This window comes from Vanacampus margaritifer, chromosome 13 (assembly GCF_051991255.1).
Source record: "Vanacampus margaritifer isolate UIUO_Vmar chromosome 13, RoL_Vmar_1.0, whole genome shotgun sequence".
Lineage (NCBI taxonomy): Eukaryota > Metazoa > Chordata > Actinopteri > Syngnathiformes > Syngnathidae > Vanacampus > Vanacampus margaritifer.
Genome location: NC_135444.1, coordinates 2,896,760 through 2,914,424, shown reverse-complemented (window position 1 = coordinate 2,914,424; position 17,665 = coordinate 2,896,760). Strand labels below are relative to the sequence as shown.

Here is a 17,665-nt window from a genome sequence, read left to right as displayed (position 1 = left end):
ATAATCACATCTGGGAATCTGAAACCTAGGACAAAAGTGGCGTTTTTTTGTACGTATGTAAGGATCAGGATGTCAAGGATCAGCTCACTTTTGAAATCAGTAATTATAACACCCAATTCACACTGAGTCCGGAACAAACGCGGTGCGTTTTCCGTACGGCTGCCGCAAGGAATACAGTCTGTGTGTCAATTCACACCAGCTGCAGTGCGGTGCGGAAGGAATGCGGTGCTGCGGAAGGTTGAGGAAAAATACACGAGCCGGACAGGAAGTCGAGCGTCGGCATCAAGGTAGATCAAGTATATTTCAAAATAAAACCGTTTGCGATTTTTGGAGGGAGGGAAGCTAGCTAACTACATAGCATGACATGAGTTGGACATTTGAGACAAAAAATTGAGTTAAGAATAAATTAAACATGACAAATTAACACTATTTAAACACTAAACATCCATGGTAGAAGAGCCATGTGTGGCTATTGTTTACCAATAGGACTCTATATACACGGTTGTTATTGCGTGAACTCAACTCTCCAGCGTGAACCCCCGTGTTCTTGTGGTCTGGCGTGTGCCGGACACGGACAGCTCACGCACGCGGTGTGAATTGCAGTCCGTGAGGATGCCGTATGGAACACACACCGCGTCAGTTCCGCAGTCAGTGTGAATTGGGCGTAACACCTATTCATAGTACCTCATGGGAAAATAAACCACAGTAACCCAGATACACTTTATAGTCCAAGTCTAGGAACACTTATCTTAAATGAAATGCATAGTTGTTAACATCATAATAAAACTCTGAGGTCAAATGCAATCCATTCGGGGATGCTGGTCGAATTCTGCGTGTTCTGTGTTCCAAAGGACTTTTCCATTAGGAAACAATGCCAATAAAATAAAAAAAAAAACAAAACAAAGCAAAAAACACTTGCACATTATTAACTATCATAGTGTAAAATAAGTTGAAGCTATTAACTGTCATAGTGTAAAATAAATTGAAGCTACCATGCCACAGTTGTTTACAGTACAAAAACAAAACAAAAAACATGCACTTTAATCGGTTTAGCAAGATAATTTAGGTTGAAAATGCCCACAATGGCTTAGTCCAGGCTATTCTAGTTGGTCTTTATTGCATGACATTAATTTCAAATTAATATTGAATATGTTAATCTATCTTATTCCTATGCCCCCATGATCTTTTACATAAATTATGTGCAACTTTTGGTATGAACCACAACCGGGATTTTTTTACATGCAAACTGTTAGCACGAGTCCACTTTCTATGTCATCCAGACTTAAGTAATGTGAATTTATAACATTTTTTTTAAATCCATCTTCCTGCTAATCTAGCAGGGTAGTAGGATGCCATAAAAAAGAAGCCAGTGACAACGTACAGTCACGTTTAGCCTACTTTCCGAACTCTGTCGCTCCAGACGTGAGCGTGCTTCTAAGTGCATGCGTTTTGTCTGCATTCTTTGCTATAGTGACATCTAGTTGTCACTTATTTATGGAACCCCTAAGGTGACATGGTAGCGGGTAAAAATAATTTGCGTTCCCACGCAAAAAACTCTGCGATCTCTCACAAAGATTGCGTTCTCTAGGAAAGATTGCGTTCCCTCACAAAAACATTTGCGTTTCCTCGCAATGATTGCGAGATAACGGCAAAGTTTTTTTGTGAGGGGACACTCTTTTTTTTAAACTAGTTGATGTACTTCCGGGTCAACTTCGGTGTGACCAAAAGCGACGAGGATGGAGCGTCTAAGGCAGTGGGAAACCTTAATTGAATTTTATTTCAAAAAGGTACTGCCGTATGTATTTATGCTTTGGTGCCGCCGCCTCATACCCGCGCATTCGAAGCTATAGTATCCAAACTGATCCGGAAGTACATAAACGCGTATAAATAAATAAATAAATAAAAAAGTGTTTCCTAGCAAAAAACTTTGCGTTATCTCGCATTTGCATTTGCAATATTTGCAAGAGAATGCAGGTTATCCCCCCCCACCATGTCACCTTAGGGGCTCCGTACTTATTACACACTGTGCCTTTATTAAAAAAAAATAATTAAAAAATCTTTAAATGATCTCGCCCCACCTTGCCCTTCTGAGCTCCTCCATCCCTACAAACCTGCTCAGCGCCTCAGGTCAGCGGACCAGACACTATTGGAGGTACCGAGTTCCAAACAAGGGATCGATCCCTCTCTTTGGAATGACTTCCAGTTCAGCATTGGCAAGCCCCTGCTGTCTCCATTTGTAAGACTAGTCTTGAAACACATATTTTTCTTTAGCATAAAACTCGACAGTTTTAGTGTTCTATTGTATTTACTGTCTTTAAGCAATTAATTTATTATTTAAACTGGCTCTGTTTTTAGATGTCTGATTTTTACTTTATGTACAGCACTTTGTATGCAGTTATTGTTACGGTTATGGTTAAAGTGCTCTATGAGTGAAGTTGATTTGAATTGAGTTGTATCACTGCTTAGGATTTGTGTTATTTTGTTTATCTCATTATTTATTTAGGGCGGCATGTGGTTAACTGGTTAGCACGTCCGCCTCCCAGTGCAGAGGACGTGAGATCGAGTCTGGGCTTTGGCCTGCTGGGTGGAGTTTGCATGTTTTCTCTGGGTACTCCGCTTTCCTCCCACATTCCAAAGACATGCATGGCAGATTAATTGAACACTCCGAATTATCCATAGGTGTGAGATTGTGTGTGTGGATGTTTTTTTGTCTCTGTGTGCCCTGCGATTGGCTGGCAACCAGTTCAGGGTGTACCCCGCCTACTGCCCGAAGCCAGCTGGGATAGGCTCCAGCGACCCCCGCGACCCTTGTGAGGACAAGCAGTTAAGAAGATGGATGGATGGATTATTTATTTAGTTAGTTTGTGGTGATGCTGAATATGCTTCAGCACCAGCATGCTGAAGTCTTCTTTCATTTTTCCATTCACATTGTGGGATGTACTCAATCACTAGAGTTCAGAAAATGATGCAAACACCGATCTGTTCAACAGCTGGTATTGTTTGTTGTAGATCAACAATTTTTGTCTCATCTGGCAATAAAACTTACCCAGAAGGAATGTTCTTTCTCCATAGGGGCAAGTGTAAAATTAAGTAGTGCTTGAAGTTAGCGTATTTGAGTAAAGGCTTCTTTCTCTAATTAGGCGGTAGGCCGAGGGCCAATGTTGTGCATTTGAACAATCCCCAATTAGGGAGGACTTCATTTTTCTGTTAACATCAGCTTGATTTATCAACAAATGAAACAAAAATTGTTGGCACTCTTATCTCTTGCACATTTTGTATTGATCGGTAACTTTTTGTGGGTTACCGGCTCTGGCAAACTGAGGGGGCAGCTATGCTCGAGGTCCGTCATACATGACGTAGCTGTGGTTATTGTCCAATGGCATGCTTCAAAATGCGCCCTCTTGGTTTTTCCGGGTTTAGATAGCGCCTTGACAACTTGTAATGTTTAAGCGCTGTCGTAGTTTATACCCTATGCCTAAATATTACTACACACATCGACACATTTATTGCTAAAATAACACTTTTGTATATCAGCCACTTTCAGAAAAGTAAAATGCGTCGTCGTTGAAGTTCCTCTTTAAACTTGACTGGGAATAGTCATTGTCACTTCTTTTGAAAAGTCATGCCTTTTTAAAATTTAAGGCTTCTGTAACATTAATGTCTAATTGTCATTGCGAACTTTGCACATAATAAATATGACAGACTTCCTACAATCTATCTCCAAAGTGTTGTTTTTTCCGCTTGAGACAAACAAGGGAAAAAATTATTCCTAATAGTCTGCACAAATTACACGCCCACATTTACACAGAAATGGACTGCTGTATAAATTTGGTGTTTCTGTGGACAGACCAATTGGTACAAGTGGCAGAAGAGGCTTTGCATAACCTTAAAAACAAAGTTTGTTACATGTTATGTGGATAGCTTATGTTTGCCTAGAGACTGAAAATGAAAATTTGCTTTGACTCATATGTATATTCAAGCATTGTCCCATTATAAGTTATATGTAGAAGTTACATTTCAGGAATCTGCTGCATTTCCAGCCAACAGCAGCTATCACAGAGACTGCTACGTGCACTTTGCCAACATCCAAACATAAAATGAGCTCGGAGAAGAATAATAAAAAGCACGTATTTCCTTGCATACGCACATTTAGCTATCAGGCTGCAGTCCACAGAAGCAGCCTTGAATGTAAGCCTGTTCCTGCCCCTGAGAAGAGCGATGGATAGAATCGATTAAAATAGAATAGCCTTTATTGTCATTGTAACATTAAGATATGAGATTGTGTTGCAAAATTACAACAATTATCAACACACAGTATGGAATAAATAATAGTATATACAGATTAAAAGGGTAGATTAAAAAGTAGTGTAAAGTGCATAATACACATTAGTCATTTAAATTATCAGGATGAGTATGAGTTGAACAGCTCTTTGATAAAAAACAGTTTTTGAATCTGTTTGTTCTTGATTTTAGTGACCTGTAACGCCTGCCCGAGGGTAACAGGTCGAAAAGATGGTGACCTGGGTGAAAAGAGTCCTTAATAATGTTCTGAGCTCTACTGAGGCAGCGGCAGTGGCAGATGCTCAGAAGAAAGGGCAGAGAGCAGCCAATGATCTTCTCTGCTGTCCTTTATTTATATTCTCTGCAACCTCTCTCTCTCCACCTCAGTACAGCTGGGGTACCACACTGTGATGGCGTATGCCAGCAGACTCTACACAGGAGTGGTAGAAGGGGTGTTGAGGTTCTCCCTCCTGAGAACCCTCAGGAAGTGGAGCCGCTGCTGGGCCTTCTTCACCATTGTCGCAGTGTTCGTAGTCCGGGACAGGTCTGCTGCGATGTGGAATGAATGGACTGGAGGATCACTCCCTCCAGCTCCAGAGCCAATACTCAATCCGGTGCATTGCTCTTGTAAGAAAACAAACTATGTTAAGGGGAGGTGCACCTGCAAACTGAATCAGCTGCCATGTACAAACTTGTGCCAATGCACCATCTATATCAATATGTCATTTGAAGATGACTAACTCAAGTTGTTGTTGTTCATTTAATATAAGTAATAGTTAGTTCATTTATTTGCTACTAAGATGGATAAAATACAAACCCTAGGGTGTGTAATTGCATTGGACAATTATTTATGTCCAACAAAGTTCCATGGTGTTTTTTTTTTTTTCCATTTTGCTGAGTGACCACAAAGGATCATATTTTTAGATCATATACGTTCCTCCCCCAATCTCTCCCTTTGGCTATTTACATTTCTGTAAGATCAATAAAATACCCTTAATAAACTAAACCGTAACGTCAACTTGTCACCGTGAGTGCGTGGCTTATCAAGCCCTTCACTGTATGAAGCTGCATGACCATGTGCCACTTAAACTCACATAACTTCCACCAACTTTTGTTTTTTGTTTTCCCTCCCGCACCATTTGTGATGAATAACGTAATAGTAATTTGAGATGAATGCTCAGCGACAAAGAAATATAGCTTCAGGTCTTGAGCTTCACAAGTGCTTGAGCAAGACTTGTACATCACGTGATTTGTAGCGTTGCTTGCTATTGGTTCAACTGACATAGTAGTCTGCAGCGTTGCCTGCACGTTTAATGAAAATTACAACTTGATTTGGGGAAAATGTGCAATAATTACGAGTGCCAACAAATAAAATCTGATTCAGAAAAAAATAAACTTCAAAACATAAACGATCCAGGTCTTCCCTCACCAGGGATCATTGATCTCAAAAACTAAAGCACATACGTCGCCTCGGCCCACCACCTAAACAGGACCCACTTTGTGATGGTTTCAAACTAGTAGGCCTATGTTGTTGTTGTTGTTTTTGTCAGGAGCCTGTGTTTGTGAATAATTAGTATTGTCTAATGGCAGTTTCCCCTGTGACTTTAGTAAGACATGCTACTGTAGTCACTTTGAAACTTTTTCAGATTTGTTTGGATTTGACATAATGGATGTGGTTTGGAAAAGTATCACTGCTAAAAAGGTGAACAGAGCTCCCCAAAGCAACGAGCACTCATGCAACCCAAGACTATGACACTCCTACCACCACGCTAAATTGTAGGCAGGACACACTAATCCTTGTAGTCCTCACACACACACTTGTGACACCATCTGAACCCAATAAGTTTATCTTGGTCTTTTAAAGTACTTGTGGATCACATCTTTATGGTGTATATCGCCACCTGCAGCGGGGGAGTCCTCTCTCAAAATTTACAAAAGAAGAACAGATGGAAACGGGCATAAGTCACATGTCCATTTTGCACGTTTTTGGTAAATTTGCTTAACTGAAACAATTGGATGGAAACCTGATTAGTGTGTGTTGTGTGGTCTGAGTACTGCCTGACTGAGCCCCTTCACCCCTTCAACCTCGTCAGCGATGCTGGCAAGCACTTATATGTCTACTTTCCAAAGACAGAATCTTGTTCATATGCACTCATCATCTTTGAGTGAGGCTTGTTCTGTGTTAAAAAGGATATTAAAATCATTAAATTCTGTTTGTATATATGTTTTACACAATGTTCCAATTTCATTGGAAAGCGGAAATTGGGGTTGTACAAGCTTAGTCAAAGTTTGTGACTCCTATTGAAATATAAGAGTAGAAGTGGTTTGTGCTGCCAAGTCCTTTACCAAAAACGCAAGACATGACACAAAGAATTTTGTCCTGCAGATGTATTTTAAAGGTGTCTGAAATATTTGTTTATGTAAAGCATCACCAAATGTGGAGCAATCACCCACTGAGAGCAGCGTGTTCTGTTTTATGACAGAGAGGATGAGTAAAAATACATTTAGCTCACTGGGAGACCGTCACTATGGTAGCGGTTGCCATGGAGATAGCAAGGCTGCACGTGAAGTGATGGCTGTCATGGGATCGTGAGGATTTCACCCTCTGAAGCTGCTAGAGATAGCACACAAGCATGTTCAACCACCTAACAGCTGGAAGAGACCACTTGAGGTGAAATTCAGAAGCGTGATGACGTGATGGTTTGCTTATGCGGGTATTTGACTTTGTTGGCTATTGCGTGTGTAGCGAGCGTGTGTGTGCTATCCGTTCTTGATAAATGTCTCAGTACATTTTCGTTTTAGTCATTGCTTTGACATAAATGAGATGCTTTTACATATCCACATGTAATACTGCTTCAGCAGCGTCAGTCTGCTCAGCCATCCTGTTGCCATAGTAGCAGCAAGAGGCAACATAGCCAACGACACTCACTACCCAGTTTCATCCAAATGGTGCTGTCGTCACTAAGGCGATATTTACATGGAGACTTTTATAATGACACACTGAGATCGAAGATGACTTTTATTTTGATACTGTTTCCGGTAATTTGGTTACCTCTTCCTGTCTAGCAACCATTTTGATTGCTGCGTGGTTCCTACTTGTTGAAAACAGTTTTTGCAAACTAAATGATGATCTTGAAGATGCTAGAAGCAAAGTCATGAGTAAAATTCATTAAGTTAAATTACTAATATATTAAGTTCAAAGGGAAGATAATAAATAGGTTAAAAATATCATTTTTATTCCCATATATGTGCAAGGATATTTCATCAGACTTTATATGAAGCTGAGCTTAATGTTAAAACAGTCAAACTTTGTTTTTGTTACAGTTTTCACTCTGTCATGTAATGTTGGAATATTCAGTGCACAATGGCAAAAGGTTCACTACACCACTTCCTCGTCATCGCATCAGAGTTTAACTGGCTGGATAGCTACAGTAGCCACACTGCAGTAAGGACAACACAGTGAAAAGACTGAGAAGTTAGAGTTGAACATTGAGTCAAGATGGAATCTAGAGCTACTAAATCCGTAAATAGTGGAAGCAGTTTCCATTCATCTGCCTCATCAACCACTGCTTTACTTCGCGCACGCGCAGAATCAGCAGCTGCTAAAGTGTGTGCAGAATATGATGAGCAACAAGTAAAAGATATAATAGAAAACGTTAAAAAAAGAAACTGAAATTGAAATTTGAACAAACAAGTGAATATATCCAAACCCACTTCCATTCCAACTCAGTTCAACAAACAGCAATGAAGGCTGCTAGTCCACCGCCAACACAGCCGATCACCCACGCCACTCTTACTTATAGCCCAAACAACACCTTTGCTCCACATTCTCTGCATTCTCACGTGACGACACAAATAATGTGAATTTTGCAGACTACGACTTAGACTATGCTTATGTCCCACCAGCAGCCAAAGAGTCACTCAGCCAGAATCCATTTACCAAAGAAGGAGCCGGGGTAATTCCCAAGACTCTCACCTCACAGATCACTGACCTGAATATAGGGGCTCCATCCTTCAACCCCCACTTATCAAGTATCCAAAGTATACCTGCAACTAAGCACCTGGCTCAATATTTAGCACGGCGATCTGGTGAATACAAGTTTGTATGAGTTTGATGACCCGAAAATTATCGTGCTTGGCTGTTGTCATACAAAAATGCCAGTCAAGGGCTTGGTCTGACGGCTACTGAGGAATTGGACTTAATGACACGATGGCTTGGGAAAGAATCCAGCAGCCAGGTGAAACGTCTCCACGCAGTGCACATAGGAAGTACACAAATAGCACTTGTGAAAGCCTGGGAACATCTTCAGGAGTGTTATGCAGCCCCGGAAGTGATTGAAAAGGCCCTCTTTACCCGACTGGATGCATTTCCCAGAGTTTCAGCCAAGGAAAATCTGAAGCTACGAGATCTGGCTGACCTACTTATGGAAATGCAGTGTGCTAAAGAAGACGGCTACTTACCAGGCCCGTCCTACATGGATACGATGCATGGAATTTAACCCATAGTAATCAAGCTGCCTTATGGGTTAGGGTTAGGCCCTCCAGGAAAAATGGATCTCGGCCTAGTATAGTATAAAGAAACAAATGGAGGACCGTTCCCGCCGTTTGATTACTTCACAAAGTTCATATGTTATGAGGCCAAGAAAACAAATGACCCCAGTTTTGTCTTCTTAAACACCACTACTACTCAAAAAGGGAAATTGAAGAAAAAGAGAAAACTGGGAAAAGTTTTCTTACCTCCCAAAGCACTACCCGAGAATACCAGAGAAAGGAGGAAAAGGGAAGAAAAAAACATTTCTGAGCAATATCGGCGGTACATTGAGACTAGGTGAAGGCAGGCATAGGGGCTTAGATTGGGCTAGCCAGACTAAATAAAGTTTTGGAAAGAGTATTCCAACCGACTTCCAAAAGGCACTAAGTATGGGGGAGCTTTTCAAAGTTAGTTGAGACACTAAAGAACTGATTTTGCGCAGCATGTCATTCAGAAGTATCACAATTTTAAGTGTACCTGTACATAATCCTTAAATTACAGTTGCCATTCATTTCACGGTTTATCTAGTCTAATTCCACATAGCGTTATCGGTGTTACGGGCTAGGATCGTACCCACCAAGCGTCGGTAGCCAATTAGATTGTAAACCATAGTACGTTAACTCTTTGACTGCCAGACGTTTTCAGAAAAGGGATGCCGTCAGTGCCAGCCGATTTAAGCATTTTGACTGATCTTTCAAGGTCCACAGAAAATTTTGTGTTTGGACTATGGAAACACACATACTACCAAATGAAAGATTGAACTCTCATCGTTCATCAGAAAAAAAAGTTTGTTTCTACCTTATTCCGTTTTTCAGTAATCAACAATAGAAAATGGTTAGTTTCACCCAAATGCTCTGTTTTGAAACAAAAAACGGAGAAATCAAACTTTTTGTGAAACGATATTATTTCATGCACTCTAGTGAATTTGACACCTTTTTTTTTTCCATGAATGATGCCACAAACACCTAAACAGTGCTTTACTTCTGTAAAACACTACCACCAACAATGAAAAAGTGTTTTTTGATAGCAAAATACGTTTATTTACATTCAACAGTGTAACAATTTGACAAAACAATTTGGCAAACTATTTACAAACGTGTGGATGTTTCAAATACAGTTTTTCTTTTTGTAACACTCCCCTGCGTGCAAGTGGACGCAGCAGGATTTGCACAACAGATTAGTTTTACTGCGATGGCCCCTTAGCGTGCAGACGCTACACTTTCTTGCTGGCTTTTTTTTTTCGGGGAATAGCAAGTATATACTGCAGTGTGTGTTTGGCCATGTTGCCATCAAGTCTACTCTCAGGATCATGATACGGTGACGTTACGGTGGTGTTACGTCTGGCTTCCTCATTGTCCTTCAATTCCTATACCGGGTGGTTGATCCATCTTATCCGCTCCATTCATGGTGGCATCATAGTCCATAACCAGTGTCTTCTCCGTGATCAGACTGTACCCACTCCTCCGATGAATATCCATTGGACTCGGGGCACTCTTCGTCGTCCGATTGAACGTCCACCTGAGCAGAAGTGCTCGGTTGTGCTCCGCGTTTTCCGGCGTTAGCATAGCTAACCGGTGAGGCTTTATGACGTGATCATAGCCGCCGCGTCAACGCTTCCAACTTTGGCGTCAACCTTGGAGTCACCATCATCATCATCGTCGTCATCAATGTGCTCTTTAGCATTGGTCGATGCTTTTCGTCTTTGAAAAAAATGCTCAAGCGTGAGCTGCTTGCAACCGGTCGCCATTATGACTTCCTCAGCCATTGTCCCCTCAACACTCTAGCTCCGCCTCACGTCTTCTACTGACGCCTACCCAATCTTGTCCAAAGAGAGTCATCGCTGCCATCTCGGGGCCAAAAATAGGCATTATACTAACTAGATCTGCTTGATACTTTCAGCACAGCTGGCCAAGGCTTTCCTCCACCCGTTTACCCCCCAAAAAACTTGGTGAACGTCTTTTAACGTCTTTGACGCTCCTCCGTAGGATTTTACTAAACGTTATTTAATGTTTTTGGCAGTCAAAGAGTTAACTTCTAGTCATTATTCGTCAGCAATCCTAGTTGTTCACACCAGGCGATGACCACTGTAGGCGATGACCACTGTAGTGAATCAACCATTCCTGGTTGATTCACTACAGTGGTCATACCAAACATCAGGATTGTCATCAGCATCATTTCTTAGTAGCCAACAAAGCATGCGAATTAACTTCGCTCGTTGTGGTGTTAACTAGGGGTACATCAACTTCATCTTTTTTCTAATGGGTGCAGCGGGGTATTGACCCCCCTTACGCACACCTGGTGCTTTTACTCATCACAGTCAGTTGGTCCGTCGACGGTGTCGAGGTGTCAGTCGAGGGTTTCTGGATCTTGTCCGCCGGTGACACCCCTTTGTCAGTTTCGCGCGTGCGCCAGTCTCGAGCGTTGTTTGGTTGTGAGTCCGGGCGTTTCAAAACTCGATTTCGGTGGTCCCACCTCAGTTGATTCCCCTGACATCTTTTATTCATCCTAGTTTGGTAGGTGGCGGGCGACAGCTTGCCAACAATTTTGTAGGGTCCGGCCCAACGGGGAAGAACTCTTCAGGTGATGCCCCTCTGGGTTCGCAGTGTACTAGCATTCGCTTACGCGGACAAATAGTACCACACTCGATCCCTGATTTGAAACTCTGTTAGCGATGCTTTCCTGTGGTAGGTTTTCTGACCTTCTACGCTTTCTTTAAGTCATTGTTGGGTGAACGCAGACTTGGCCTGGAGGTGGGTCTGCAGGTCCTCCGCGTACTGGGAGACCGTGTACACCGTAGCTAGGTTAGTTTCTCCCAGCTGGTACGTCAGGTGCAGGGGAAGCGTCATTCGCCGTCTGGTCATCATTTCAGAGGGGGACACCCCAGTGGATTCATGCGGGGTCTCCCAAATCGTCATGAGTATCAGTGGGAGTCAGGTGTCCCAGTCCCGATGGTTAGAGGTCCCAAAGTTTTTCAGCAAATTCACCACGGTGCGATAAGTCCGCTCTACCTGTCCTGATGACTACAGGTGATGGCTAATGTGCTACCGGGCCTTGATTCCAAGCCTTTGCCAAAGTTGTTGCATTACCTCAGCTGTGAAGTGGGTTCCCCTGTTTGAGTTGACCCATGAGGGCAACCCGAAACGGGAGAACACGTGATTCATCAGTAGGCATGCGGTGGTGTGCGCCGTGATGTTTGGAACAGGCAGACATTCTACCCACTTGGTGAACGCGCAAACTACTGTAAGAAAGTATTTATTCCCTCTCAGCGATCTGACCAGGGGTCCCACCCAATCAATTTGGAGATCAGACCATGGGAAGGTGACTCCTTCATGTTGGAGTAGTGCTCGGTGACTCGGGTTTGCTGCCGAAACGTCGGTATGCATGCGTGGCCAGTACGCCATTTGTTGTAGCGCGGTGATGGTGGCCTGACTTAATTTTTGTTACAGTTTTCACTCTGTCATGTAAATGTTGGAATCTTCAGTAAACAATGGCAAAAAGTTCACTACGCCACAGACTCCTCATCATTGCATCAGAGTTTAACTGGTTGGATAGCTACAGTAGCCACACTGCAGTAAGGACAGCACAGGTGCTACCTTGTTCCCACTCTCTTAAGACATTTTCCATTGTTGTGTTCCCAGAGGTGGGTAGTAACGAATTACATTTACTTGAGTAGCTTTTTGAAAAAAAATGTACTTCTAAGAGTAGTTTTACCACACAATACTTTTTACTTTTACTTGAGTAGATGTGTGAAGAAGGAACGCTACTCTTACTCCACTATATTGGGCTACACGAGTCGTTACCCGCCACCCCATTCATACATTAGATTTGCCGTATTTACACGTAAGCGCTCAGCTTGTCTGACTGTGTGGGAGCATTTTCGCGGACACGTTGATTAGGCTATACACAGGAAATACGGCCTTGGTTTCAGACTGGCAGGCACGAGAACCCAATAGACTCACATCATCTTTCAGTCGAGTCTTCGGGTTCTCACGCCTGCTAGTCCTCAACCAAGGCCAGATTTCCTGGGCATAAGCAATATGTTGGCACTGCTCCTCTGTCTGTCGGCAGCAGTGATATTAATATATTACCTACATATATAGCCGATAGACCATACATGCCCGTGCAAGCCGTTGAAGCGACAGAGCGGCTTACTCCTCCCATCTTGCGAGCAGACTACTATATAAACTATACCTACAGATTAGACATATACAGCTCGTAGGCTCTTAGTATAGGGCCGGGGAGTGGGGGTTTGTTGCGGCATGTAAACAAAAAAAAAAGATTAAAAAATTAAAAGAAGAAGTAGACGCTTTGAAGACTTTTTCTTTTACTGCTCAGTTCTTTAGACCTCAATATTTGATTTGGCAGAGGCATCTTTTGTTGAATTACAGTTATAGTTCTTTAATTTAAAAAATATATATTTACAAGTTTCCTCCTGTAACCATCATTAAGCATTTTTTTTCATGTATTTAAGGCAAGTTGTAAAATGTCTGAAGTCCTCTTGTTTATGTTTAACAAATTTAAAACATCATAAATCATGTTGTTTTTACTAAGTACTGTCTCAAATGTTTTCCAATTTCGATATTGTAAATGTATAGGATCGTATATAGAGAAACGTTTCATGGAAGGAGTAATATGCCGGCTTTTCGGCTTCAAAATTCTTGGCCTATCAGATATCCAGTAATATATACAGATTAACGGTCATGCTCCCACACAGACAGTCAAGCGGACCGCTTACCGAAGTCGCACAACATTTACAGTTAAGTGCACCTTATAGTCGTGTAAATACGGTACTCAGTACTTTTAGTATTCTTTTCAGTGAATACTTTTTTACTTGTACTTGAGTGATTTTTTTTATGACTACTTTTTATTTTTAATTTGAAGTAACGCTACTCTTACTTGAGTACAATTTTTGACTACTCTACCCACCTCTGTGTGTTCCTTATTCAGTTCAAGTAAGAAGGATTTGTGTTGATACTTCTCACTGGTGTCGGGCCGGAACTTACCTCACCCCATTTTTATTTTATTTTTTCTCTCAACTCACTGTACGGTGTCCTTGAGTGCTAAAAAAGGCGCCTTTAAATATAATGCATTATTACTATTATTATTATTTTCCGATATCACAGTTTGGTAAATGTAATTTACCACATATACTATTGGACTGCCCTCAAATGTGTATCTTATTTTATTTTATAATTTTTTTACAAATTGACAAACTAATAATAGTAATAATGATGATGTTAACGATTGAATTGGGGTCGCCTGAAAAGTCACAATTTTTGAGGTTTGAGAATTCCTCTCAATGCCCACCATATTTAAATGTCATTATTCTGTATTAGTGTTTAGGAACTAGCTGTACAGATAGCTAACAGCTTCTCCAATAAAGACCAGGAACCCTCTTGCTGTTTTGGCAATTTAATGGATGAAACTGTCAAACTGTAACATACAAAACATAGCGGGACATTACAATCATGTTATTTAAAGTTTGAAACAATATAGATTAGCATCATTTACTAAAATTAGCTGCATAATGCTAGTTTAGCGCCTCCACACTACCATCGAAATGCTAAGCTAAAGAGCCCCCAGTAACTTATGTCACATTGGAACTTAAAACACAATTTAAATATCCGATTCAATAACCTAGTGCCATCCAAAACTCCTCAAAATAATATACTTACAGATATTTCTGGAGCCAAAATTACACTCTAGGCTTCAACACTCTGGATTAGCTGTGTAGTCGTGTCGGAGCATTGCTTGGTGTACAATACGATACGGTAGCACTCGAGGGTCAAAAAACATACAAAGGTGCAAACACCACAGGGCAGTACAACCATGTTGAATAGTAGCTAAAATCATATTGCACCTTGGTTATTAATTCCTTCCAATTTGGCTACGTTTTGGATTTTTCCTGGCATACATGTATTATTTTCTAAAAGGTGAAGGTGACCATTTCCAGTCCTCTCTCAATGTTGTCTCTCCCATCCACAGCCAACATTTGTCATTGTCCCTGACGCTGTTATAGTAGCAGCATTTTAATTCTCTTGGCTTGAAAAAAGGCTGCTATTTTTAATCAACACTGTTGTTGCAAAGCTAAGGAAACTAATAATTGAAAATCACAGTAGTACTTAACTGACAGAACAAGATGAGCACAGGAAAAAGCATGCACCACACACAATACTACCAAGCAATGACTGTGTTTGCTGAAGTTAAGTATGTTGCTGTTGGAAGACAAGAATGGTTTGTGAAGGCCCCATTTGTTCATACACTTTTATTGCACTAATAAAACCTAAAACAGTGAAAACAGCCACAGACAGTCAAAGTGTCAATTTAATACAGATGATCTGTATTAATAGTATGCCTTATCTCTCAAATTGTGTGACATTTTTAAAACAAATTCTATTTTTAGGAGTGCCTGGTCAACCTGTTTTTTAAACACAGTGGAACCTCTGAAATAGAGCAAAATTTCACAGTTTCAAAACACTTCAGACATGTTGACAATGTTGCAAAATGTAATTACTGAAATAACTTGAAATTGGTAACAATAAATACAATAAATGTTATGAAAAAATAATTGCTTTTTGGGTAAAATTGTTCTTTAAACAAATGAATTAAATTGGCTTAGATAAAAATTATAGTACCGTTAACTTGGCATTTTGTGGTATTTGACATTAGATTTTCCATGCTGATCAATTAATATGGGATAAAATTGGGAATTTGTGCATTTGTATTTCAAGCAGCAGTTTTGTTTTCCAATAAGGATTCCTTCCAGAAATGGTTTAATCTGGAGCCATACACTAACTATCAGTTGTGAAGCGATCAATCCAGGGTGTGCTCCAGCTGTGCACATCTGCTTCGCTATGCTCCATGATCCCAAACAGTATATAAAATGATGGAATTGACTGAATGTTCTTCTTTTCTTTCTTTTTTGCTTCTATAGTACAGTGTCTGGAAATGACAACAAAAAGGAAGCTGATTGGCCGGCTGGTGCCATGCCGTTGTTTTCGTGGTGAAGAGGAAGTGATCTCAGTGTTGGACTACTCTCACTGCAGCCTGCAGCAGGTCCCCAAGGAAATATTTAGCTTTGAGAGAACTCTGGAGGAGCTCTACCTGGATGCCAACCAGATTGAGGAACTACCCAAGGTAAATCTGAATGTAAAAATGTCCGGTAGATCAGATTTCTGAACTTTAAATTCAATTTTCATCTCTACATTTGCAGGCTCCATCTGCTTTAATAGTTAACTCACCTAGTGTTTAGCTCATCTACTCTTAGTGGCAACCCGCACTAGCACGGTTTAGACCTTGGGCAAAACCATACCCCCCAATTTTTGCCCTGATGTAACTCGGAAGTGTATTTAAGTTAAGTTAAGGACAACTTAAAAATCACCCATGCTTTAAAAGTTGAGTACAAGACGGAGGTGCCTGGACAGCAGGACAAATGCTTTTTATTATTGATAAACATGAAGACAGGAAATGTGACTCTTGTAATGAGTGGAATCAGTAAAATTGGAATGTAAATATATGAGAATGAGAGTAGTACTTTAAACAGAACCATCATAAATAGAAGGGTGGTGTTTGACAGCAGATTATATACAACATTGATAGCTGATTTGAGCTCAAAAGCATTGCAAGTGAAGAGATGCTCCACAGAGAGACTTTGCTGTCTGGCCAGATATTTAAAAAACTAATTGTAAATACAATTTTTTGTTATGGTGTTAAAAAAAACCTCCATCAAATATTGAATTAATAAAAGAGATGAATGTAAAACAAGTCTGTTACTACTGCAATAATAATTAACATCTAACATTACCAAATAAAAAACATAATAATACTATTTTCATTGTGTCACTTTGCATGCTGGGAATTACATCATTAACTTCCTCTTTCGCTGGCGTGTTTTACAGTTTTTTACGAAATTCAAAATAGAGTTTGGATTTTAAAAATACTACACGCATTTAGCACAACCATGCACATAAAATGCAGAACATCTCACATCCTGTGCAAAATGAATCACTCTTGTCTAAACACATGTATATAAACCATCTTATATTACCATATGACATACACACGTGTGATAAGGATTAACTCTGTTTGACCCAGTTAAATACTGTGATGTTTAACTTAAAAAAAAATTGAGCAGTTACTATAAGCCATGGACACAAAGAAAGTACAAATACACAATAGGGTAAATTATTCAAACACAAGATCAATGCTCCACACTATTGAAAATAGGATTGATTTGTCTTCATATAAACAAAATCAGTCAAGTTCGACAATCACAACAAAATGTGTCCCAACACTGTAAGCCCAGAAAACTAAATGGGGCTGGGGGGCTGGTGGGGGGGGGGGGGTCGTGGGGGGAGCGGGTGTTGTGGGCCGGTGGGGTGCCTGGCGGGCCTGCCGTGCCCCGTCCTGCTGCCTTGGGTAGGGGGCGCGGGCCGTGTTGGGGTGGGTGGCGCTCCTTGCTCCTGGGTTTGCTCTTCGGCCGGTGGCCCCTGCAGGGCCCGGGGGTTGTCCCTTGGCGCTGCCGTGGCCTGGGGGGCACTGAGGGGTTGTGCTTGCTCTGTCATGGCCGGGGTCGACGGCTCCCCTCTTTGGTGGAGGTTTTCATGCATGCTAGATCCCACCAGCATCTATCGAAATTCAAACACAATCTGCTTCTTCCTCTGGTCGTTGAATCGGTGGAAGCTGATGTCTGTGGATCTCACTCTGCTTCATCTATCCTTCCTTCCTTTCCTCAGTCTCTCCTTTGGTCTCTTGAGGTCTCCCTAATTTGTTGGAATTTAGATGTTTCTGGGGTTGGTGAAACACTCAGGTTGGTAACCCGGTGGGTAGTAGGTAATGTCTGGTTGGTGCTAG

The 17,665-nt window shown here is 41.2% G+C and overlaps 1 protein-coding gene across 19 annotated transcripts in view; it reads left to right on the top strand.

Annotated features, from left to right (window-relative positions):
- The window catches only part of lrrc7 (leucine rich repeat containing 7), a 142,244-nt gene that overhangs the window by 67,685 nt on the left and 56,894 nt on the right, over positions 1 to 17,665 (top strand). For all 19 annotated transcript variants that reach the window (XM_077583622.1, XM_077583620.1, XM_077583621.1 and 16 more), the window contains one exon: positions 15,747 to 15,949. In XM_077583622.1, coding sequence (XP_077439748.1) covers positions 15,761 to 15,949 — 189 coding nt within the window. In that variant the 5' untranslated portion in view covers positions 15,747 to 15,760. The remainder of the gene's footprint in view (positions 1 to 15,746; positions 15,950 to 17,665) is intronic.